This window comes from Amborella trichopoda, chromosome 9 (assembly GCF_054954075.1).
Source record: "Amborella trichopoda isolate Santa Cruz 75 chromosome 9, AtrichopodaSantaCruz75HAP2 v2.0, whole genome shotgun sequence".
NCBI classification, from domain to species: Eukaryota; Viridiplantae; Streptophyta; class Magnoliopsida; order Amborellales; family Amborellaceae; genus Amborella; species Amborella trichopoda.
This window is the reverse complement of record NC_142344.1, coordinates 17,295,625-17,320,045: the sequence shown is the minus strand read 5'-3', so window position 1 is coordinate 17,320,045 and position 24,421 is coordinate 17,295,625. Positions and strand designations below refer to the sequence as shown.

At 38.5% G+C, this 24,421-nt stretch overlaps 1 protein-coding gene across 4 annotated transcripts in view; it reads left to right on the top strand.

Annotated features, from left to right (window-relative positions):
• The window catches only part of AN (NAD(P)-binding Rossmann-fold superfamily protein), a 34,237-nt gene extending 10,033 nt beyond the window's left edge, over nucleotides 1-24,204 (top strand). For all 4 annotated transcript variants that reach the window (XM_006829121.4, XM_088848526.1, XM_088848527.1 and 1 more), the window contains 4 exons: nucleotides 5,047-5,847; nucleotides 5,981-6,028; nucleotides 23,162-23,278; nucleotides 23,923-24,204. In XM_006829121.4, coding sequence (XP_006829184.1) covers nucleotides 5,047-5,847; nucleotides 5,981-6,028; nucleotides 23,162-23,278; nucleotides 23,923-23,997 — 1,041 coding nt within the window. In that variant the 3' untranslated portion in view covers nucleotides 23,998-24,204. The remainder of the gene's footprint in view (nucleotides 1-5,046; nucleotides 5,848-5,980; nucleotides 6,029-23,161; nucleotides 23,279-23,922) is intronic.
• Nucleotides 24,205-24,421: the final 217 nt, after the last annotated feature.

The window sequence follows — 24,421 nt, the reverse complement described above, 5'->3', positions numbered from 1 at the left end:
GAAAAAGGGCATATGTGGTGCGGGAAAGAAGATGATGGTCCTTAAGGACCATATAAATTCAAATGGACCACAAAATAAATAATTTTTTTTGAAAGTAATAATAAAATAATTTAACACCTTGGTACTTCTTCAAGGTGAATCCCCTAAGTGTCTGCTACCAAATATGGAATCCACTTGGCAATAAGTATAGGATGGTATCAAAGAATAGAGATGGGTCTCAGAAGTGAACTATAGAAGTCACTACTGCAACGTCAACTATACAAGCTTGATGAGGGCATAATCTGAAATTTATCAATTAAAAAGAGGAGTTTCTTTTGACCAGGGGAGAAGATAAAATAAAAAGTACATGAATTTGAGTCCTTTTGTTTTTTGCTAAGGGCATAGTCGTTTATGGTTATGTTACTGATAAATTAAGAAGATAGTATTAATCCTTTTTGGGGTTTGGATTCTGTTTTGATTATTTTTTATTTATTATCTATTTCTAGTTGATATTTCAAGTAGTTTTATGAGGTTTTAACTTTGCAATATGCGGGGATTTGGTGAGGGGTCTAGGCGGGTCCTAGGCGGCATGGGGGGTTCAGGCAACCTAGTGCTTAGGCAGGCACCTAGAACCTGGGCAGCCCAGTTAAAAAAAAGAAGAAAGAATTAGGAATTTAGGGCACATCAAAATTCAAAAGTATACTACACAACACATAGGAGCACACACTCCATAAGCATAACCATAAGTCCATATCCAATTATGAATTATGAATTATCCATAGTTTGATTGATAGTCCACAGTCCACAGTCCACAATCCACATTCAACACACAGTTAAAACTGAAAATTTACTATCCAAATTATCAAACCAAAGTTACCAAATGCCAAACCAATGGAACCACAAATCCACTATCCACAATACACAACCAAGAGGAGGAAAACAAAAATGAAAGAAATACTTCAAGACTCAAAATAATCTTCAATCAATGTTCAAAGTTCAATCATCATTCATCATTCATCATCAGAAAAAGTAGGGTCTGCTGCATTTGCATCATATGCATTGGAGTCGTTGCCATCATCATTGTCATCATCTCCCTCCTCGACATAATGGTCGTCCTCCTCTGGCTCTTCTGAATTTACTTCTGCTTCCTCCACCCTCGTCCTCTGTGCAGAAGATCTAGTGGCCCTAGGAGGGTCGGCTGATGTCCCAAAAGAATCCATGACCATGTCCCATGTCCCATGTCAATCCTTCATACCCCTCGACCTGATCATCATCAAACAAGCACACCATAGCATTGTCCATATTTTTTGATCTGAGGGAGTCTCTCTTATCTCTCTTAGCAAACCTGTCTTTCAAGAATCGATTATACTTGACATAGACTAAGTCATTGAGCCTCTTTGATTCAAGTTTGTTCTTTTTCTTTGTATAAATCTAACAAAGTTAAATGAAACATATTAATATAAATAATTAAAATTGTTACATATATAATAGTACGACTACAAAACAGTCAAAACTAATAACTACTAAAGTACTAAATTACTAATACAAATTACCCTTACCCCTTCAAAAGTACTCTAATTCCACTCATAACCGGACGAGGTAGGGTTAGGTTTAAGATCCAAATGGCCAACTTTTGTAAATTTGGAGCACTACACCCATGTTGGCTCCACCAATTGGCTGCAAAGATATAAAATAAAATCATAAATAAATAATAGAATTATCGAAATGAAACTTGATGAACTTAAGAATATTATTACCTGGATCAATTTTGGTCCTTTGCCTCATCGCCATTGGACTCCCTAAAGACTCTAGTGCACATTTGTAATTTATCAGCTCATCAGCACATATAATGTCCTGGATATCCGGATCAGGGACTAGCACATCTACATACTTATTAAATCCAGTCATAATTGTGTCATTTGTGTGTATATCCTTATCAACATAAATAAAAAGCTGGGTTCAAATAATAACTAGCTGCATGCAATGGGCGATGTAGCTGCCTATCCCAATTCTCATCAATAATCTTCCAAACATGCTTATAGTAGTTCTCATAGGCATCTAAAGTTTGAGCTAGCTCTCAATTGCATTTCTCCATAGCCTCACATATGTAGCCTATAGAAGCCTTGCCATTATCAACCATGCGAAGGACTTTGACAAGAGGAAAAAATACCGTCCTTCACCCCTCGCCAAAAAGCCTTAGAAAGGATAATATCTCTGAGCTTCTTCCCAACCTGATCCTTGGACCACTTGCATGCTCTTCAATCATCCGGGGTAAACATTTGCCTCAACTGGACTCTCCTCGAATGTATGCTATCTAGGCATAAGTACTAACTCGTAAATCTCGTGACCCTAGGCCTCACAATCTCTTTCTTCTTTGTAAATCTACGCATTATGCTAAGGGTGAGAGTGTGGTTATAAATGAAATTCGTAACTGACTTTCCCTTCTTCACTGCACCTAAAATTTTGCTCCAACCACAAAGAGCCTCAAGCTTGAGGTTTATACAATGTGCTGCACATGGTGTCCAAAAGATTCTAGGGTAAGCTATGCGCAACAAATTAGTAGCAGCAACATTAGGAACAACATTGTCTGTGACAACCTGTATAACAAGCTGCTCCCCAACCTCTTTGATTCCCTTCTCTATAACTTGGAATATGTAATGGCCATCATGGATATGATCAGAGGCATCAATAGACCTCAAGAAAACAGTCCCTTAAGGACAATTCACCGGCAAATTCATCTGACTTCTTCTCTTCCTATCACTCCAAGCATCAATCATAATAGAAACTCCATATTGAGCCCACGCATCCTTCTGAACTTCAACAACATCCTTTGTGACAGTCATTACTTTTTTCAAACGAGGTTCTGAAAGCTCATATGGGGTTGGGGGTTTCATCCCAGGCTCAAATTGGCCAATTGCCTCTACCAAAGCGTAGAAGCTGCTTAGGCGAGCAATATTGATAGGAATGCTCGCCTCATAAAACCATGTAGCAACATAAAAAGCAGCTCTATCTCTCTCTTCCTTCTTCATTCTATTTTCAATGGTGGTTTGCTTATTTGTTTTCTCTCCTGCAACCTCAGGGTCAGGCCGGGGCAAAAAACAATCCATAGAGCCTCTAACCCGAGGCTTCTTAGGCCCCGAAGTCTCAGAAGAAATTACAACTCCCTTTCCCTTCCCCCTAATAATGGATTGTTCTACCTCTTGACATCCCTCCCTGTCCTCATCACTATCATCATCATCATAATTGACCCGAACCCCAGACCTAATCTCTGCTATGGAGGCATGTCTCTCATCTTTTTTCATTTTTATATGACTCAAAAAATTGTTTATCTTTAACAGCATCAAGAGTTTTTTTTACATGGGGCAACATCCCCCCTGATACCGGCAAGATGTTTCTTGAACCGGTTTATACCCCTTTTTGTATCTTTTTCACAAAACTTGCATCCTATGCAATTTTTATCCAAAGGATTTGAGTTGTAGTCATATTTCCAACCCGGATCACTACTTTTATTAGATTCTGAAGAAGACATCTCAAAATAATACAACTTATACTAGCAATAGAAAGAATCACTTACTTTGATTGCTGGATCTCCAAACTTCCACCTCTAAGATGCTTCTAAAAAAGCCTCTAATATATTGATAAAACATCCAAAATTAAATCTAAAACAATGGGTGTTTTGGTCAATTTCTTATAACTTTGAGAAATGCTTCGATCCTAAAGAACTCACCAAAAACTAGTTTTTTGGGGTTTTTTTCTATAAAAAATAGGCTCTCATGGGTTTTAGGTTTCAAATGAACCTAAAACCCACAATTTTGGCCCCTTAGTATAAAAAACAAAACAAACACAAAATGCCCCTATTGAGTGGCTTTTCCATCTCTGGGCAGGGCGTAGGCCTTGGGCGACCACTCAGGGCTGGGCGCTGAGCACCTGCCTAGGCGGGGTCTTAGGAGCCCAGGGATTTCTGCCTTTTTCTGGCACCTAGGCTTGGGGGATGCGCTGAGGCCTTCTATACCCCCTCGACAGTCGCCCAGGCCCTGGGCGGTCCGCTTGTTGAATAACTGGCTACCAAATATGGAATCCACCTGGCAATGAGTATAAGGATGGTATCAAAGAATAGAGATGGGTCTCAAAAGTGAACTATAGAAGTCACTACTGCAAAGTCAACTATAGATGCTTGATGTGGGCATGCTCTGAAATTTATTAATTAAAAAGATGAGTTTCTTTTGACCAGGGGTGAAGATAAAAAAAGTACATGAATTTGAATCCTTTTGTGGTTTGCAGGAAATTCAGGGGGACAGTCATTTATGGTTATGTTAGTGATAAATTAAGAAGATAGTATTAATCCTTTTTGGGGCTTGGGTTCTGTTTTGATTAGTTTTTTATTTATTATCTATTTCTGGTAGATATTTCAAGTAGTTTTATGTGGTTTTAACTTTGCAATATGTGGGGACTTGGTGAGACGTCTTTGGAGGCACCTGGACTTCAGTTTGGAGTCTATAAGATGTATTCTATGTTTTTAAAATACAATGATGAATTTTATATATAATTTACGAAATAGCTCAACAGGTTAGTTCTTTTTGTGTTCTTATTCATCTCTCTTCCTGATTTTCATCATAAACTAGACATAGTTGTATTATATGTTCTAAGATACAGACAATCGCTGAGATAAATAAATGTGCTCTTACTGGAGATGGAGGTCTAAGCAAGTCATTGTAATTCCTATCATGCATCTAAAAGAGGCATTAATTGGGTCCTACATAAAAATGTACTCTTAGATGCACAGTATTATTGCTTTGTTGATTCCATTCTTCAACTTAGCATTGGACTATGAATTTCTGGAAGGTAGTTCAGTGGTTATCAGGCCTACACCACCATCCCTTTCTGACCGGCAATAAAATGTTAGTTTTGTTCATAAAAGACCTCATACTGACTGAAATGGATTGCGCTCTGAAGCACAGCAACATCTGTATTTGCATGTCAAAGTTATAGTTTTCCTGGCTATGAAGATGACAATATTTTTCTTCTGATTGGTGTTTTCTGTTATCTATGTTTTTCTACTCTCTCCAGGTGCGGGAGATGCCAAATGTAATCATACTACCTCGTAGTTCAGATTACAGTGAGGAAGTGTGGATGGAAATAAGAGAGAAGGCTGTTTCAATATTACAGACGTTCTTTCTTGAGGGTATCATTCCAAAAAATGCTGTTTCTGATGAGGAAGAACAAGTTGAAACTGGGTATGATGATGAGCAGTTTGAGAAACGGGATACTGAAAGTGCTTTCTTGGTTCGTAATGGTGAACAGTTGACTGCTGAAAGTCCAATGAGTTCAGAGTTCCATAAAAAACATGCCTATCAATTAGAAGATGCTTCCCCTCACTCCCATGATTCGGGTATCTCGCAGTCCTCTACTCGGTCTGAAGAAAGGCATGGTAGGTCAGGCAAGAAAGGTAAAAAGAGACCATCACGGCGTAAGTCCCACCTAAAGTCAGATTCACTTACCTTATTAGAGAAAGACAGCAACAATTCTACTTCTCAAAGGGAGGATGACACGTCAATAAATGGCAGGGATCAGGGAATGAGTTCTAGTTCTCGTTTTGCTTCCCCTGAAGATTCTTCTAGAATCAGACCTGTTTGTCCTGCTGAATCAACGGTATGTGATAAGCCAGGGCTTGTATTGAGCAAGGGACTCAATAGACAATCTGGGGAGTTGCTGAAAGATGGGTATGTTATAGCTTTGCATGCAAGAGGTCGAGCTGGGTATCATGTGTCTAGACAAAGAGTACCTGGTGGTGGTTGGTTCTTGGACACCATGTCTAATGTGACAAAAAGGGACCCTGCAGCTCAATTTCTAGTTGCGTTCAGAACTAAGGTATATTTAGATGTTTTTCCTTATTTTAAATTTAAACTAATGTCCTATGTGCTTTTGAGTACGTGATATATCATGCTGTAACTGGTTGGTTGGCTGATAATGATGGTTTGTTTCTCTCTACCTTTTTATGCAGGATACAATTGGATTGCGTTCATTTGCTGCTGGTGGAAAGTTATTACAAGTAAGAACATATTTTAAATAGATTTCTTACTAATTTCTTAGATCTCTGGAGTTATGTATTTTTCGACTCTTCTTGAGATCATGTTAAATATTGTTTTTAATGTCATCATGGAAGATGGGCAAACCATAATTTTCTTAGAAGACATCTTGGAAGTCTTGAAGCTAATTTAAAACTCTAACATCTACGGTTTTAAAGTCCGGCGAGTTCCGGCCCTACAATTTGACTTTTAAAACGTGCTTTTAACTGATTTCACTTTTTTTGATATTTTTTATTTGCATTGATTCTTTTCCTTCATGAATAATTAACTCAATCGAAATCTAAGTACAAATATACATTCCTTGCATAATATTACTTATAAGGTGGAATTGTTGCATCTTCTTGTAGACCTGATCATCACCTTACATGTGATGTGTTTCTCACACTTAGCATGAAAAGGGATCATCGCCACCCTTATCCTTATGCACCCCAAGTAATCTATGGGTGTGGGTAGTTCTTTACTAAGCATTTTATTGTCACACTTGATAAGCATAGGTCCTGGTGAATTCCTGCCTACTTCCAAATGCCTTTGACTCCCAGATTGAGCATAAGTGGTAGTTGAGTCATTGAAACTTGGTTGTAGCATCCCGGCATCTAAGACATGGTGATAGATTAAAAATAGTATGGTGGGTGAAATTCTTATATTCAAGAGTTCCTTTGTTGCTTTTAATGGTCTTTATCTAGTGCTTTCTAATTCTCTGCATTTTCTTGATTATATATCCAATAAACTTTTATCCTCTTTTAATCGACCCAGCATAGCTTCATTGCAAGAACGTTGTACTTGGGTGGCTTCTTGCTTCCATGACTATTTCTCCCTTAGTGGTACCTATGCTATTCCTAGTTGGTAGCAATCTTTCAAGGACATCCTCTTGCTCCATAGATATCGTATATATTTTGGGTGAGTGTACAAGCTAATGTACATTATTCTAAGTATCCAAGTATTACCGGATGCATCTAAGGACACACAAGAATGCAAAGAAGAAGAGATAATTTTGCCACGTTAGTGACCACAACATCATTGCTAGTTGGGGGGGGGGCAATGTACCCAGGCCCAAACCTTGACCGATGGGTAGACTCGACCCAAGTCTGGGTACAAGTCCATAATATGGACCCGACAGGTCAAGTCCGGGTCCAAATCTTGGACCCAAATTGTATTGTTGGGTCTAGGTCTTGGTGGACCCGACCTGGACCCAACCTGAATAGTTATGTATTAAAATAATATATAACTAAATATAATTATATATTTATAGTTATAAATTATAATATCTAAGTAATGCATATATATTTAACATATTTATGGAATTTATTTAAATAAGGTGTGGTTTGCATAAGCTTGGAACAATCAAATTAAGGTGTGCCTCCAAATTTTATCATAAATGTAATTTTGGTGTCAAAAGTTATATAAACGTTTCCCATTTAAATATATTTAAGGATATAAATATTTTGATTTTTGGGTCCAAGTCCAGTCAGGAGATTAAGCTATTAGAGAGGAGATTAAGCAATATATGAGTTTTGTAAAACAAAAACAGGAACAAAATCCTTGTCATTTGAATAGATCTATTTCTATTTCTTCTAGAATAAGTGATCCGGGTTGGAAGTACGGTTATAACCCAAATACTAATGGGGATATTAACCGATTCAAGAAATACCTTGCTGGTATTAAAGGGAATGTTGCTTCTTGTAAATGGCTCCTGAAGCTATTGAGGATGAGATTAGATAATGTTTTAATTTAAAAGAACTTGAAAATGATGAAAATGAGCCTTGTTCTCTGGAAATATCTTCTCCAGGTTTTTCTAAAAGTGATGATCCAGGTTGGAAGTATGGTTATAACCCGATTCCAAATGAAAAAAATCGTATTAAATGTAATTATTGTGGAAATGATACTAATGGGGGCATTTACCGATTTAAAAAACACCTTACCGGTATTAAGGGGAATGTTGCCATGTGTAAAAATGTTCCTGAGGCTACTAGGGAGGAGATTATACAATATTTAAGCTCAGGGAAGCACAAAAAGATAGAAAATGGTAGAGCGGCCAAGACTCCTAGGGCCTCATCTGTACATACTAGTAAGAGGGGGGTAGAAGAAGAAAGAAACGAAGATGCAGATTCAGAAGAAACAGAGGAGGATGAACGTGATATTGAAGAGCGAGATGACTCTGATGATGATGGCTTCGAAACTGATGCATATGATGAGGTTTACCCTATGATGATGATGACGACTGAAGACTCTTAGTGTTAAGTGTTGATTGTTGACTGTTGACTATTGAGTGTTGACTATTATGTCCTAGACTGTATATTTTATGAATATTCTGTATATTTTCTTTTTCTTATTTGTAGTTTCTACTTTCTAGTTTCTAGTTCTACTATCTAACTTTTGTGTGTGCAGTCTATAGTGTATCAGACTATCAGTGTATGCTTGTATGGTTTTACTGTTTTAGCATTGTATAAAAATATGGATTATGGTCTTATGGATTATCAAAATTCTTATGGATTATCAGAATCAGACAATTTTTTTTTTTTTTCAACTGCACCGCCCAGGTTCTTGGTGCCTGCGTAGGCGGTCGCTTAGGCATTGGGCGGCCTGGACCCCCCCATGGCCGCTCGAGGGAAGAATCGTCAAGGGATATCGATTTTTAAATTTTTTAATCTCAATCCCCACTATTGGGGATTGAGCTTCCAAAAGGTTGGGGGCAATCCCAACCTTTTGAAGCTACACTATTTAATGTTTACAAATTAGACAGTGTAGTCTTATAATAGTCCTAGGCTAGTTCGAATTGATCTGCTATGAAATTTACTTATGATTACACTGTTTAATACTATTTCTCATTAGAAATTGTAAACTGAAACAGTGTAGTCTTAATTTCTTGCTCGATCCCAAAAGGTTGGGAGCAAGATCTCCAAAAAAAGTTGGGTTCAAGTTCCCCAAAGGTTGGAATTGAGATCCCTAGAATGGATTGTACGATTGACACTCTCCACTATAGGGATCTTTGTTTCGCAGTCCCCAGATTTTGTTCCTGAAACCACTTACGATCCTGCTTTGCATTCCAACAACTATAGAACTACCTTGGATCCTGTCATACTTATAGAGAATAGCATACCTTCTTGATTGATTAAGTTGATGATTATCAGAAGTTGAGATTGATATGTAGAGATCATCAATTTATCTTGATGTAGATTTTTCTTTGTTAAACTGAGTTCATCTCAGCTATTGCAATTACTTGACCTAGTGGTCATCTTAATGGAGTTTATAGGGATATTGGCACTCACGTTTCGAAGTTCTCAGCCTCTTTTATGACACTTCTACCATACTGTGTTAAAAAACTAGTACTTTAGCAGCATGAGTTAGGCTTCTCCATGTATGAAATAAGGCTAGTGTGGCATTCATTTCAGGGAAAGATGCCACTGCATCTTCCGTAATTGGTAATGGAGATTTCCATTGGACTAGCATCTGCGTAAATATTTCTGGATCTTCATTTACATTTTGAGTAGGTTTTTTCTAGAGATGATTCGATTTGCATCATAGACAACTTGTTACGTATTTTCATGTGGTTGAGAAACAATTTTTTCCCCAATAAATGCAGCTGAGAAGCGTATTGACAGTATTTTATAATGTGTAAAGGTATCTCCTAGTAAGATGAGAATGCTGAGATAAGTGTAGCTGTGATGAGAATGTTGAGATGGATGAGTGGCAAAACAAAAAAGGATAGAATTCGAAATGAATACATTCAGCAACGGGTGGCTCCACTAGGCGACAAGATGAGGAAAGTAGACTTATGGAAGCTGGCCATGTGCAACGCAGACCTAATACAACACCGGTTAGGAAGTGCATTTGGTTCAAGTGGAAAGCTCTAAAAGGGAAAGCAGAAGGTCCAAAAGGACATGGATGGAAGTAGTGAGAAAAGATATGTGGACTTGTGGTCTCACTGAGGGTATGGCCTTTGATAGAGTAGAATCGTGGAACAAGATTTGTGAGGCCAAACCCCGAATAATTAGGACTAGGCTCTGATGATGATGAAAGATATCTCCTAGTGATAAATCATGCAATTATAAGTCCAGCTTAGCATGTCCCTTTAATTTCACCCGCTCGTTGATGATTACTCTTTTTCTTAACGGTCTCTTTGTCAATGCTCGTGCATCTCTTTTGGTGAAACAAATTTAGTAAGATAGCTTTGTTGCAAGACCTTGTATGTGAGTGAGATTGGTGCTTCCAGTACTTCTTGTTTTTAATGGAAAATCATTTCTTAGTCTCCCTTGCATCTTGTATCACATTTATTCCCTAGGCAATTGTAATATGGACTGTGGAAATGCTACCATATTTATGAGACAATCAATGGGTTTCTATATGTTTCACGTAGATATTCATTGAATTATTTACCAAGTTTTCATGGATCCATTGACAATTATCATTTGTGACTTATGTAATATGTCAATCAATGATGATAGCCGCAGCTTTCTACAGTTCAGGTGTTTTGAGCATCCAAACTTTACTGATATCAGATTCAAATTGCTACACTACTTTTGGATGATTAACTGTACTTCACTAGTATGGAGAGCCATTGGATGGGGCTATTCTTCAGTAGGTTCAATCAGGAGTGAGGATCTGGAGACTCCTTCATGGACCCAAGATTCACCTGACATGCTTGCCTTGGCCCATCTATTTGTGTAATGTACTTCAAACTTTAACGTCAGTCAAAATTTGTCAGAGATTTGCTTGAAGTCTCCTTGGACCTGTAGGTTTATTCTTGACCCATGAGATGACACTGAAAATCACTTTCCACCATGATTGGGCCCCAAGTTAGTGAGAGCAATCTAGTACCAGTGAGGAGAATGAATACCATGATTGTCCTAATGATAGAAGTGTAGGTGGTATCAGAGAACACAAGCAATTCCCTCCTGGCCAGGTTTGCCGCATGAACATCCATTGAAGCTTAGTTGATGACAACTAGGGGAGGCAGTGACCACAGAGGGGATCGACTTAGATGAGAGTCATGGCTCCATACCATAGTGGACTACTGTGTGGGGATATCTCTTGCAATGATACCCCACTTTTCTTTCCCGCCTCAAGCCCATGAACTAGACAAGGTTATTATTATTAAAAGTTTGTATGGTTCTGCAAGTTTAGAAACGAATTCTGAGCTGTCACTCTCGCCAGTTCAACCACACAATAGCTATCAGTCCTAGTTTTCAAGTAATCAGACCTTTAACAGGGAGTGGTGGGGACAACCATTGCTTTAATAAGTCTTCAATTGATTGAGGGCATTCCCAGTTGAACCTGAAGGAGCAAAGGAGGTTCTGAAAGCCTGGTCACCCTCATGGACTTGTGTCACTTTACTATGACGAAGTGAGTTATTAACTGATTTGACTGTCTCTTTGCACTTTACACATGGAATGAGTAGGTCTTTAGCATGAAGATGATGTATACTCAAATTCTTATGGCAAGCTAAAAGGAAGCCAAATTCCTCTCTTTTTTTTTGGGTTCCTGGTGAGGTTGTTGCAGGGTGGGGGGGGTGTGTTTTGTGCTGGTTTTGGCCTTAGAATTCTAAGAATGGCTGTTCTAGGAGCATGTTTTTGTTTGTAGAATGTTAACTTTTATATATTGATAAGGGAATACAAGGGGGAGAGAGAGAGAGAGAGAGAGAGAGAGAGAGAGAGAAACTATCCATAGGTGGATAGCGGAGATACAAAGGAGGGCGAACGAGAGATAAGAGGGAATAAAAACAGAATACAAAGGCCTTCTTTTTGAAGGTTACATTGAGACAACACAACCGAAGATAAGAAACCCATTCCAAAACTTCTTAAGTTCCTTCACCGAGAGCCGCTGCTTTGGCCATGGCGTCTGCGACATGGTTTGCCTCCTTCCACGTGTGCTTCCAGACGACGATCAAACCCCTGCAAAGGTGGAAGATTTCGTCAAAGATGTAGTTTAGGACCCATGGAATTGAAGAGGGATTCTTGGCCCAAGAGATGACATTCTTGGAGTCTCCCTTTATTAAAAAGGTCGTGTTCTAGGAGCATATTTATGTAGAATAAAAGGATTTCACGTGAAGTCACCTTTGCTTTGTGGAGTTCAAATCATCGAGTCAGATGCATGGTTTGGCAAATAGACAGTTTGTAGGCAATGGAGAAAGTCGGTCAGTTCAAGCACTTAAATGATTCTTTAGGTTGCGCCTTAACTCGAGGTCCTACACTGTTTGGAGGCTAAAAGATGTTCCACTAGAAATATTCTTGTTATTACTTCGACTCATATTCCCCAAAAAGTGGATCCCGCTCTAATAGCTTCAAATAAATCAAACACATGCATTAAGATAAGGCTAATCTAGCAATATTGGGGAATTTAGACACCAAAAGGTTCCAAAGCTGATTAGCGGTCTTGTGAAAATTCTTGAACCGTAGGCCTTATGAAACCTAATCAGATAGGTGAAATCATTGCAGACAGTTCTGATTCCTTTCCATGCCCCCCCCCCCCCTTTCCCCCTATCTCTAATATCATCACATAGTTTGATGAACTGGTCTACTGAGCCATAATTAATGGGCAATGGCATCCTTCCAAGAGAGCACAGTTAGCTTATTTCATTTACTGATGCTAAGACCACTGATTTATTTTGTAAGCAAATCGCTTTTACCCGACTGGATGGAACTCGCGACCCTACATTCGCTGCCCTACCCAAGATTCCTTTTCTGATCTTTTCTAGTTTGCATAGCCCTGGAATTGGCACGGTGGACAAAGACATGAAATATGCTGTTAAGTTGGAGAGGTAGGCTTTGATTAGAGTAATGCTCCCCACTTGTGATAGGTGGCGTGTTTTCCTGGATGCTAATTTATTCTCATATTTTTCTCCACATGGTCCTTTAAGGCTTTCCTCGGCTTATCCACAAAGGATAGAAGCCTAAGTATCTGGTTGGCAGCCACCTCGAAATATTACAGCCTAACCAATTGTTGACCTGGGTCATATCCTCTTCACCCATTCCTTTGCCGAATATAGTTGTTTTTTTCATATTGATCAGAGTAAACCTGAGGCCAATCCAAAACATCTGAGAAAAAGCTGAAGGGATTAATTTAGTTTTGAAGTTTCAAAAAAGAAAAGCTGAAGGGATTGGGCCTGCTGTGGTGAAGGATCACAGAGAAGCAGTGCGACACCTGCATATTTCAGATGAGATATCACTGGGCCCCCTTGGTAAGCCTTGAAACCTCTAAGAAGGTCATGGGCATAAATGCTTTTTGCTGTTTGGTTAAACTACTTAACCATGATTACCCATAAGAAGGTGAGAGAGGGCCCCCCTGGTCTATGCCTCTCGAGCAAGGGAAGAGTCTCATGTTGAGCCATCGGTGAGGACTGAGAAGGAAGCAGCAGACATGCATCCTGAGATCTAGCTGTGCCAATTAGATCCGAAGCACATGAGAGCCATATTATTGTCGAGGACCTTTCAGTGCACATGATCATAAGCCTTATCGGAAACTAATTTGCAGGTGGAACCAGAGGGATTTAGACATAAGTTGGATGTCTATACAACCGTGGGCAATCAGTGCACCACCTGGTACTTGTCTTCCTTTGATGAAAGCTCCTTGCGGGGTAAGATGACATATTGCAGTTCCTCATGGGGTCAGGATGCAAGATCTTTGGCCAGTTCCTTTTATGTACTTTCGAGGAAGCATAATCAGCCCATATTGTTATTTAAATTGCTATTTTGCTTGGTGATTCATGAAAACAAGAGCAAAAATATTCAGTTTATGCAAACAAATCGATTGAAAAGGTTGCACATGCATTTTATTCAATGTGCAGCAACTCAAATAGACCTCAGATAAATCAGATTTAAAATAGAAAAACTTCCAACGTATTTTATAATTACTTGGCCTCTGAAACTTTTCGACTTGAGGTGTGGCTAATTACAATCTTCATGGACTACAGCTTTTGTGATATGTAGTCTGCTTGCTATATAAATCTTGGAACCTCCTATAACATCCGTCTCAAATTTGCATGTCTAGATTATTCTTCATGAGATGATGTTCCAAATATTTTGAATTAATTATTTGTTCACCTTTGTCATTTAGCAAAAGAGAAAAAAAGAAAAGAAAAATCTTGTTTACACCTTTGTCATTACATCGAAGAAACTTATGGAATGTCTGTGTGAACCACCCAAAAAAACAGAAAAACTTATGGGATTCTGAAATTCAACTCGTTCCCTTCTCCCTAAAAGATGTGCCCTTTTTAACCTTTTCTATAGTTCTATCCAGTGTTTGAAAAATCAGCGAGTCGCATCAGACTCGCCCGAGTCGACACGGGAATCGGTTCCCCTGTGTCGATTCCACTAAAATCCGCTGAAATGCCCGGTTCTAGAGAAGAACCGGTGATTTTACGTAACAAATCGCCGCATGACGTCATGAAGCACCGATTCTTCGCTTCATGACATCATGAAGTGCTGATTCTTATACAGGGGGCATTCTTGAAGCCGATTCTTCTACAGTGGCTATTCTTGTAAATTTCAGAGTAAAATAAGGTCAAGGAACTAATTACTTGAGGTTCGATCGCCTCCCACGTGTCGCTAGTTGTTTCACGCGCGTTACCAACGCTGAGTACCAAGAAGTATTTATGCACTTGGTTCTTCTTCCACATTTTCAATGTGGGATATTGTGAAAAGGTAATAGCTTAAAACATTTAAATATTATAGGATTTTATTTGCGCTGTCAATATCACTATGTTGCATGTGGTATACTGGTTATCACGTCCCTGTTTTGCTTGGAGGTCGTTGGTTCGAATCCTTACATAGACGGGTTGCTGTTTTGAATTTTGGAAATATTATTTTTTTTCCTTTTTTTCTCAATTTTGTTTTCTTATCAAAAATATAAAAGGTTTCTTGTAAAAAAAGAAAAACAAATGAAAGGTTCTTATTAATTCCGCTTTTTGTCAATTTTTTTTTCTTATCAAAAAATAAAAAAATGAAAGGTTCTTATCAATTCATTTTCTTGTCAAATTTCTTTTTCTTGTCAAAAAAAAAAAAAGTAAGAAAAATTTATTGTCAAAAAAACATAAAAAGTTCTTATTAAAAAAGAAAAGAAAAAGTAATACACGTATTTTTTGTCAAAAAAAAAAAAGTTCTTGAAAAAAAAAAAAATTTAATATGACAAACATTTATTGTAAAAAAATAAATGGTTTTTGTCAAAAAAAACTAAAAGGTTCTTGCTAAAAGAAAAATGTAATATGACAAACATTTATTGTAAAAAAATAAAAGGTTTTTGTCAAAAAAACTAAAAGGTTCTTGTAAAAAAACCATTCTTTATTGGAGTCCATGAATGATTATATACTTCATCCATGGTAATTCGATGATTTTTATTTTGTGTGAATAAGTTCATACAGGAAAAGAATATCTCAATATTCATATATTGATGAAAAAAATGAAAGTTAATAATGTAGCGCCCCGATTTCTTATTGGATTCCTAAAAAACATTTATAATGAATTTTAATCATTTTTTTGGATTTTTTGTAAAGCTTAATCCGACCGATTCGGCCGATTCCCGATCCAGATCGCCGATTCACCTATCCGGATGGATTTTTGAGGTGCTCGATCCAAGCCATCGATCCGTTTTTTAAACCACTGGTTCTATCCTTCATCAACATTCTAGGCCAGATACAATTTTGTCTTTGTTGCTTATTTGATGTAAGACATGTAGTTCGATGGATCAGATTCAAAACTTTGGAGGCATTTGTGACATTATATCATTTTGAGAGATAGTTCTTTGATTAACAGATCCTTGAAGAGGTTTCTCGGACTTACCATAGTTAAATAGAGTTGTACTACATCACAGAGGAAAAGATCTCCATTTCCAGGCTTTGCAGGCTTACAATATGACAAAGTCACTTTAATTTCCCTGAGGATCTGCTTTTCTTTGGGTGTCCCAGCCAGTTGGGTCCAGTGGAGATCACCTTTATCCTGACCCAACCCTAATGCAATATGGACGGAACCAGATCTGGCCAGGTCCCAACCCCCCACCTTGGTCTAACCCCTGGTGGCCCTTGGGGATCAGAATTGCCCTTGTTTAAGTTCTCAGATCCTGGTCAGTTGCTGGACCTCCCCAGACCCAACCCGCAATTAAAGAAGTGAAAATAAATACCTCAAAAGGCATAAAGGATGCCAAACTAGATTGGATAACAAGAAGCAATGTGGATCAATTTATACTTCTTGGCCTGTAAGCGATTATGATGGGGCATGCGAAGTGCAGCTTTTAGAATTTTCTAGCACTCTCTTTATTGTAGTCTACGATGCACCTACGCACCTACCTTACAGGTGTTGCTCCTTTCTCAATTACAAATTTCAAACATGAAGAAAGGGATGAAATTCCTAAGGAATTCCTTTCTGCCGCATTCACAGAACTTTGCTCAAAGGAAAGACAAATATGCTGTTGTACAACCTTAAATTTTACTTAGGACCACCTCCTAGGACTTCTGACCAAATGATTTCCCTAGGTCATAGGCTCACCATTTCAAAGGCGAAGTTCTTTCCATTTCTTGTGTTTTGGGAAGAAAATTCAGGCCAAAGCATGGAGATTTCAGACCACTTTGTCTCGGATTTTCTCCTAAGCACACTGGTTTAGTCTCCCCTTTGGTTTCTCTCAAACTATCAATGCTGAAGGCTTTTTTCTCCGTATTCTCCCTCTTGAAATGCTAGAGACCTCACACACATCTCCCTCACCTCTCTCTTTATCTACGATGTTTTTCTCAAGAGAATAGGAGCATCACACGTTGGAATGTGTGAGGAACAGAGGTGGCTGCCCTATTTATAGACCCTTTGGGGATATTTTGGAGATTTGGACTTCGAATAATAGGAAATCTATGGGGTGCGAGAGGCTTATCTCAGCCATTCACACCAATAGTCACACATCATGAGATCAAGGGTGAAAATCTCGCATGTCCTCGTAATCGTCCCACATTCTTTCATCTCCTAGTAGGGTTCCTCTTCAAAGAAGATTTCCTTAACAAAGTTGTAAGTTTGTAACTAACTTCCCAAATCCCTTTTGAATTCATTCAGAAGGAATCCTAGCAAACTTGATTTCCAAATCTAGTTGTTCAAAATTTTGAATTAAATTCGGGCTTTCAAATTGGTAGATCTGGTCCAATCATTTCTCACCTTCAATATGCCGACGACGCCCTCCTCTTCTACAATGCCTCCCTCCACCAAGTGGAATATTTGCTCTTGGTTCTTCGGTGTTTTGAGTTTACCATTGGTTTCAAAGCTAATATGGCTAATACTAAAATGATGGGTGTTTGTCTAGACACTTCCATGGTCCAAAGTTTTGCCAATTAGGGGGATTGTGCAGTTGACGACATCCCATCCTCTTACCTGGGTCTGCCCCTTTGTCTTGGCCTTACAAAGCTAGACCAGTGGAGCCCTATCATCGACAGGTTCGATAGAAGGCTTGCTGGATGGCAAGGGAGATTCCTCTATCCTGCTGGCAGATTAACTCTCATAAAAGTCGCTTTTGCTAGCATCCCACTTTTCCTTATCTCTTTTTCATATGCGCACATCTATCGAAGCGAGGCTGGAGAGGCTCATGGGAAACTTCCTATGGTCAGATGATGGAGCCCATAAATTTCACCTAGTCTTGGGCAAAGTGGTTGTCCATGTGAAATAACCAGTGTTTAAAAAATCACCGATCGATCCGGAATCGGGCGATCCGGATCAGGTATCGGTGATATCGTTCCCGATCCACTAATAAAACGGGATCTGAGCGGTTCCATCTTTTTTTAGCTTTTTCCATTGGTTTAAAAAATAGATCGATGCCCCTGATCGAGCACCCTAAAAATCCATCCGGATTGGTAAATCGGTGTTTCGGATCGGGAATAGGTTGGATTCAGCCTTAAAAAAATTATTAAAAATCATTATCTATGTTGCTTTTTAGGAATCCAATAAGAAATGGGGGTACTACATTAAGAACTTTCATTTGTTTGCATCAATATGCGAATATTGAGATGTTCTTTTCCTGTATGGATAAATTTAAAATTTGTCTTATAATATCATCCAATTTTTTTAAAAAATATTTACAGCTATAATAAAAATAATACATTATATAATTTATAATGTAAATAAATAAACCAATAAAATACAAGATTTGGTTGTCAATGTATAATTATTAATTATAATATTGCAATAAACATGATTCAAAAAACAAAGGTGTGACCCTTACAAATAAATAGATCTACAAAAGTATTGAATTTAGAGAGGTCAATTTGTAATTACATTGTAATAAAATTAGAAAAATAAATAAATATCGTACTTGCAATGTGGGATAATTCACAAAGCAACTTTAAAATAGATTTTACCTCTTGCTACCTACAAGAACATAATTGGCTAATTTTCATATTAAATGTTTATTAAAATAAATTTTTTTTTTTTTCATAATGTTATTATTATTGGCCTAAAAGAAAATATTTTAAGAGCTTACCGTTTAATTACCAAGGTATTGTGCAAATCTGTTTTAATTACTAAGGTATTGGAGCTTAGAATTAGGTATTGGGGCTTATACATGTGATGGCAAGAGGGATTTATCGCACATCTTAGTTTTTGAGGAGTGAACATGTATATAAAACATTGTCAACCAACTTGAAGATTGTGTGTTGCCACGTGTGAGGGCTCTTAGAAAAGCTTACGTGGGCCCTAGGGAGTTTATTTTAGAAATAAGCAACGATGACAGTGGCATGTGTAACTAGACATTGGCAATAAACCAGCCTGGCATAAAAGACAAGGGAGTAATGACTTTGATTTGCTGGCATAAAAGATAAGTGATTTGCTGGCATAAAAGACAAGTGATTTGCTGGCATAAAAGATAGGGGAGTGATGACTTGATGACGTCAGGATCATCATGTGGGCCGCCTGCATCAGATTTTTTCAATAGAAAAAGGTAGTGTTTAAAAAATCGTCGATCCGATTCTGAATCGGGCAATCCGGGTCGGATATCGGCTATACCGTTTCGGATTCACTAATAAAACAAGATCCGAGAGGTTCCATCTTTTTTTAGCTTTTTCTATTGAAAAAATCCGATGCCAGTGGCCCACATAATGATCCTGATGTCATCAAGTCATCACTCCCTTGTCTTTTATGCAAGCAAATCAAAGTCATCACTCCCTTATTTTTTATGCAAGCAAATCAAAGTCATCACTCCCTTGTCTTTTATGCCAGGCTGGTTCATTGCCAATGCCTTGTTACACGTGCCACTGTCATCATTGCTTATTTCTAAAATAAATTCCTTGGGGCTCACGTAAGCTTTTCTAAGAGCTTAATGCCCTCACGCGTGGCAACACATGGTCTTCAAGATGGTTGACAACGTTTTATATACATGTTCACTCCTCAAAATCGATGATGTGGGATTTATCCCACTTGCCATCACATTTATAAGCCCCAATACCTACTTCTAAGCTCCAATACCTTAGTAATTAAAACATATTTGCACAATACCTTGGTAATTAAATGGTAAGCTCTTAAAATATTATCTTTTAGGCCAATAATATTAACATTATGAAAAAAAATTTATTTTAATAAATGTTTTATATGAAGATTAGCCAATTATGTTCTTGTAGGTAGCAAGAGGTAAAATCTATTCTAAAGTTTCTTTGTCAACTATCCCACATTGCAAGTATGATATTTATTTATTTTTATTATAACGTAATTACAAATTTACGTTTCTAAATTCTATACTTTTGTATATTTATTTATTTGTATGCTTCACACCTTTGTCTTTTGAATCATGTTTATTACAATTAATAATTATACATTGATAACCAAATCTGTATTTTATTTGTTTATTTATTTATATTATAAATTATATAATGTATTATTTTTATTATAGCTGTAAATAAATTATTTTAAAATTAGATGATATTATAAGACAAATTTTAAATTTATTCATGCAGGGAAAGAACATCTCAATATTCGCATATTGATGCAAAAAAATGAAAGTTCTTAATGTAGTACCCCCATTTCTTATTGGATTTCAATAATGCAACATTTATAACGATTTTTAATAATTTTTTTGGATTTTTTTAAAGCCGAATACGACCGATTCCCGATTCACCTATTCGGATGGGTTTTTGGGGTGCCCGATCTGGGGCACCAATCCGTTTTTTAAACCATTGGAAATAACCATAGCTAATGCATCGGATGGGCGTCAAGTGGTTGATATTATTCCTCCAAGACTAGACCTTCTTGTTTCTGAAAGTGAATCTATCAAACTTGATCAACCATTAACGAAAGGTTTGCTCTCCCAAGGCCCAAGGGGGTCTTGGTATCTGAAACCTTAAATCCACGAACGTCGCTTTGCTTGGCAAATGGTGGTGGCGCTTTGCCACCAAACTATCTCATCTCTAGAAAGAAGTGGTCTTCCACAAATATTGCTGAGGTGACCATGCGTGGGTCCCATCCTACAGTACTAGCAGCCAGTTATCTGCTGGCGATCCATTCTGCGATGCCATGACCTCTTTTTAGAAGCTGCGTTTTTGTCGAAGACTGGGTAATTGTGTCCTCTTCTGGCTAGATGTTTGGCTAGGAGAATACCCCTTGAAGGACCAGTTCCCGTCCCTCTTCAGAATCGCAGCTGAGCCTCAGGCCACAGTAGCCGACAGATTTACTACTACTGGGGAACCCAAATTTCAGGAGATTCCTCACTGATGACGAGATTATTGCCTTCTCTGCTTTGTCCGCAAGCCTTGCACAAACTTTTATCCCCCTGATAGGATTTTTAATGTAGCATCCTTTTACCATACTGCCCACTCCTCACTTGGTTCACTGCACACGAAAGAGTTCTTACTTTAGATAATATCCCAAAAAAAAGGAGTTCCCCTACCAAATAGATGTGTGCTATGTTTGAGGGCTGAAGAATCCAATGCCCACCTTTTTTATTCACTGTAACACTGATTTAGTTCTTTGGTCCTATGTCCTTCATCTCTTCAATTGGACCTGGGTTACTCCACATTCCATCCCTCAGCTCTTTGCTGCTTGCCTCCACACACCTTGGACAAACTCCAGCTTCTTCCTGTGGAGGGCTTCGATCTCAGCTGTACTTATGGCTTGAAAGAAATACCTGTATCTTCAGCGGAGAAAAGGCTTCCATTCCTTCCTTGATGGAGAAATTTCACACCCTTGTGTCTTTTTGGAGTAAGAATCACAGCATCCTCTGTATCTATTCCTCTTCTGAACTCTTCTCAATTGGCAAAATCTCCTTTTCCTTAGGGCCCAGAAGATATCTCGATTCTTTCTGTGGAGGCCTCCCGAATATGGCCACCTTAAGTTAAATTTTGATGGTTGTTCCCCCGGCAATCCGGCCCCTCCGGCATTGGAAGCCTATACAGAAACTCAGATGGTACCACACTCCTCCAATACTCCCCTGCTGGGGTCTCAGATTCTACATCCGCAGAGGCTCTGGCTTTGCTCGAAGGCTTCCAGAGATTTAACCCACTCTAGAACTTGGATTTGGTTGTTAAAGGAGATTCTAGTAATGTGATTTCTTGGGCCTCTGGCCGTGCTCCCTGCCCTTGGAGACTTTTGGGTCCATTTTTTATGAACTAGATGTCATATGTGGCTCCCATAGAATCACCTGGAAACATGTATTCACGGAAGCAAATGCAGCTGCTGATACTGTAGCTAGGGATGGTGCTCGCCTCAACATTTCTCTCGCTGTCTAGAAGTTTCTTCCTCCCTTCTAATCAGTGTCACCATTGAGCTTTTTTGAGGTTTTATTTTTGGTCCCTGCTAGGCATTGTAAATGGCACCTGCCAAGCAGGTATGTCAAACTTTGTATATGTTTATATACACATGATCTACACTGTAATCTCCTTTTATTAATACAAATGTGAACATTCTCAAAAAAAAAAAAAAAAAGGTGTCATCTAAGAGGCACGCACCACACACATGAGCACTTATAGGCGCCCTAGTCCAACTTGGACTACAATTTGTGCCCCGTGGGACTCCATGGTCAATGGGCCTACATCCTTCAAGGTCCTCCAAGTGGCCACTCCTGTGCCACACAATGTGGCCCACTAGTGCCCTATGTGAAAAAAGTTTATCCCCTTATTTTCCTACAAATTAATATTTTTTGATCCAAGCACTTTGTGCTTTAGAGAACAAATTTTTTCTATAAATATCTTTGGTCCTTTTAACAATTCCACAATACATTGAAAGTGACCTTTTTTAGAAAACAAAAACTAATTTATTTCTCTCGAAATGCACTTGGAAATTTACTGAAAAGAGCCACTGAGAGTGAGCATGCTGTGGGATAAAGTTGTAACTAGGTACGCCATATCTAATGCTTTAATTATTCTCGTCCCAAATTAAACCAATAGACTCACGACCCACATGTCTCTATTGTACTGGCTCATGATTGGCCTATCAATGTCAACCAAGGATTAGATGGACTACAAAGTTACCTCTGATTCAGGTGCTTCCCTAAGGATAAGTCATGTCCATCCTAGATAGATGCACCATCCCGGTGCAAGGCGATCCTCTCTTGATACATGCACACAAATCTATCCCCGGTTTCCAATCAATCCCAAGTCCCTGACCAATCCTTGGTCAATGCGTCTAAAACGTGTTCATAATGTGAAGGATGACTAGTGAAGGGTTTATGCCCTTGTCCTCACAAGTCTCCATCCTTTTCATAGGAGACTTATACCGGGTCCTTTAGGGTCAGACAACCACTGCTGGGTTTAAGCCTACCTCAATAAGGTACGTGTAAGCGCACATTGGTGATGCATCAAGGCACTAAGCCTCTAGCCCAGGGCGCAGGTTTCCTACTTAGTCTAGCAAAGTCCTAGACTGAAAGCCAAGCTGACAGTCATAGAGAACTTAAGACACCTCTTGGCTGCTCCCTCTTTTGGAAGTTTATATGCTCTTTGGTCTGGTGAAAGTTCTATGCAGCTGAAGTATTGTTGGGAATTGCATTTATATTTAGATTTAAAACAAATATGTCATTTGTCCATTGCTGCCGTCATCTTATGGATTCTTTCAACCGTAAGCATGCGTAATTATGCCACATAGTTACTTGTTAAATTTAGTTAATGGCATGACATGGCATAAATTTCCTTATGGTTTTAACTTGGTATTTATTCTTTTCAGATAAACAGAAGAATGGAATTTGTATTTGCCAGTCACAGCTTTGATGTTTGGGAGAGTTGGATGTTGGAAGGCTCCTCACTAGATGAGTGTCGGCTAGTGAACTGTAGAAATCCCTTGGTAAGTAATGTTTTCTGCATAATTATTTCAAGTAAATATCTTTGCTTCATCTGGTAACATCCGCAACGAATTTGCGATTGATGGATTACAGATTTGCTTCTTTACATTGAGATCCTTGCTAGAACTACTGCAAGAATCAGAATGGTGTCATGGGACTCTAGACAAATGCATTAGGAATTCCTTGAGCTCACCTAGCTATCAATGCAATAGAGAAAATATTGTAGTACCCACATTAGTTATTTTGGTGCAGAAGGAAGAGAAAATACACGGGGCTAAAGAACCTTGCATGCGAGCTTTTGTTCTTGATCTTGCATGCTTAAAATTTATATGAAGGTTCAACGCTTAATTATTGGTGTGGTGCTTGCACATGATAGCTGATATTGTTTAGCATATGGTGTGGCCTCTCTGTGGGAGCATTTATTTTCTTCTGCCAAAGGAATCTTGTATTATATTTATCAGTTTTTATTTGCGTCAATTGCTTCCATTGGCTGATGTTGGATACCTTATGTTTATATCATATACTGACTTGCCTCTTCAATCACTCACTGTTTGCCTTTCTTAATGAGTTGCATGACTGTACTTGCACCATATAAAACAGCTCCTAGAGTCTATCATAACACGATTATATACTTGATGGTTTGCAGGCCGTGTTGGATGTATGTGTTGAGATCCTGGCTGCTGTTGGTGAAGAAGATGGTGTTGCTCGCTGGCTCAGTTAGGTTCACGGAGTGCTAGTGAATGGAAATTTCTTGGAATATCCTTGATGCTTTCTTCTTAGGTTTTGTTTGTTCCTATGAAAACCTCTGTACAGTATTCATTTGTCCTTTTCTTCTTAACAGAGGTATGGTGGTGTTGATGAAATGGACTGACTTGCCCTCTGTTTCCTTGTTAAGTGAAATTAGAACCTACGGCGATCTTTTCTTCGACATCGTTTACCTTTCCTCAAAACCCATTAGAAGTGTCATATTGCAATGTCCGGCTATTAGCCTCTACAATCCTCCTGAATCTGCGACTAAATAAAAAATTGGTGCATTTTAACTTCATTTCAGCGAGAGACATCGTCCTCCTATGGCTGGAAATCCTCCCTCTAAGTCAATGTACTCAAATGGCTGGTCATTGGAAGAAGTCGTAACATAATTGGAA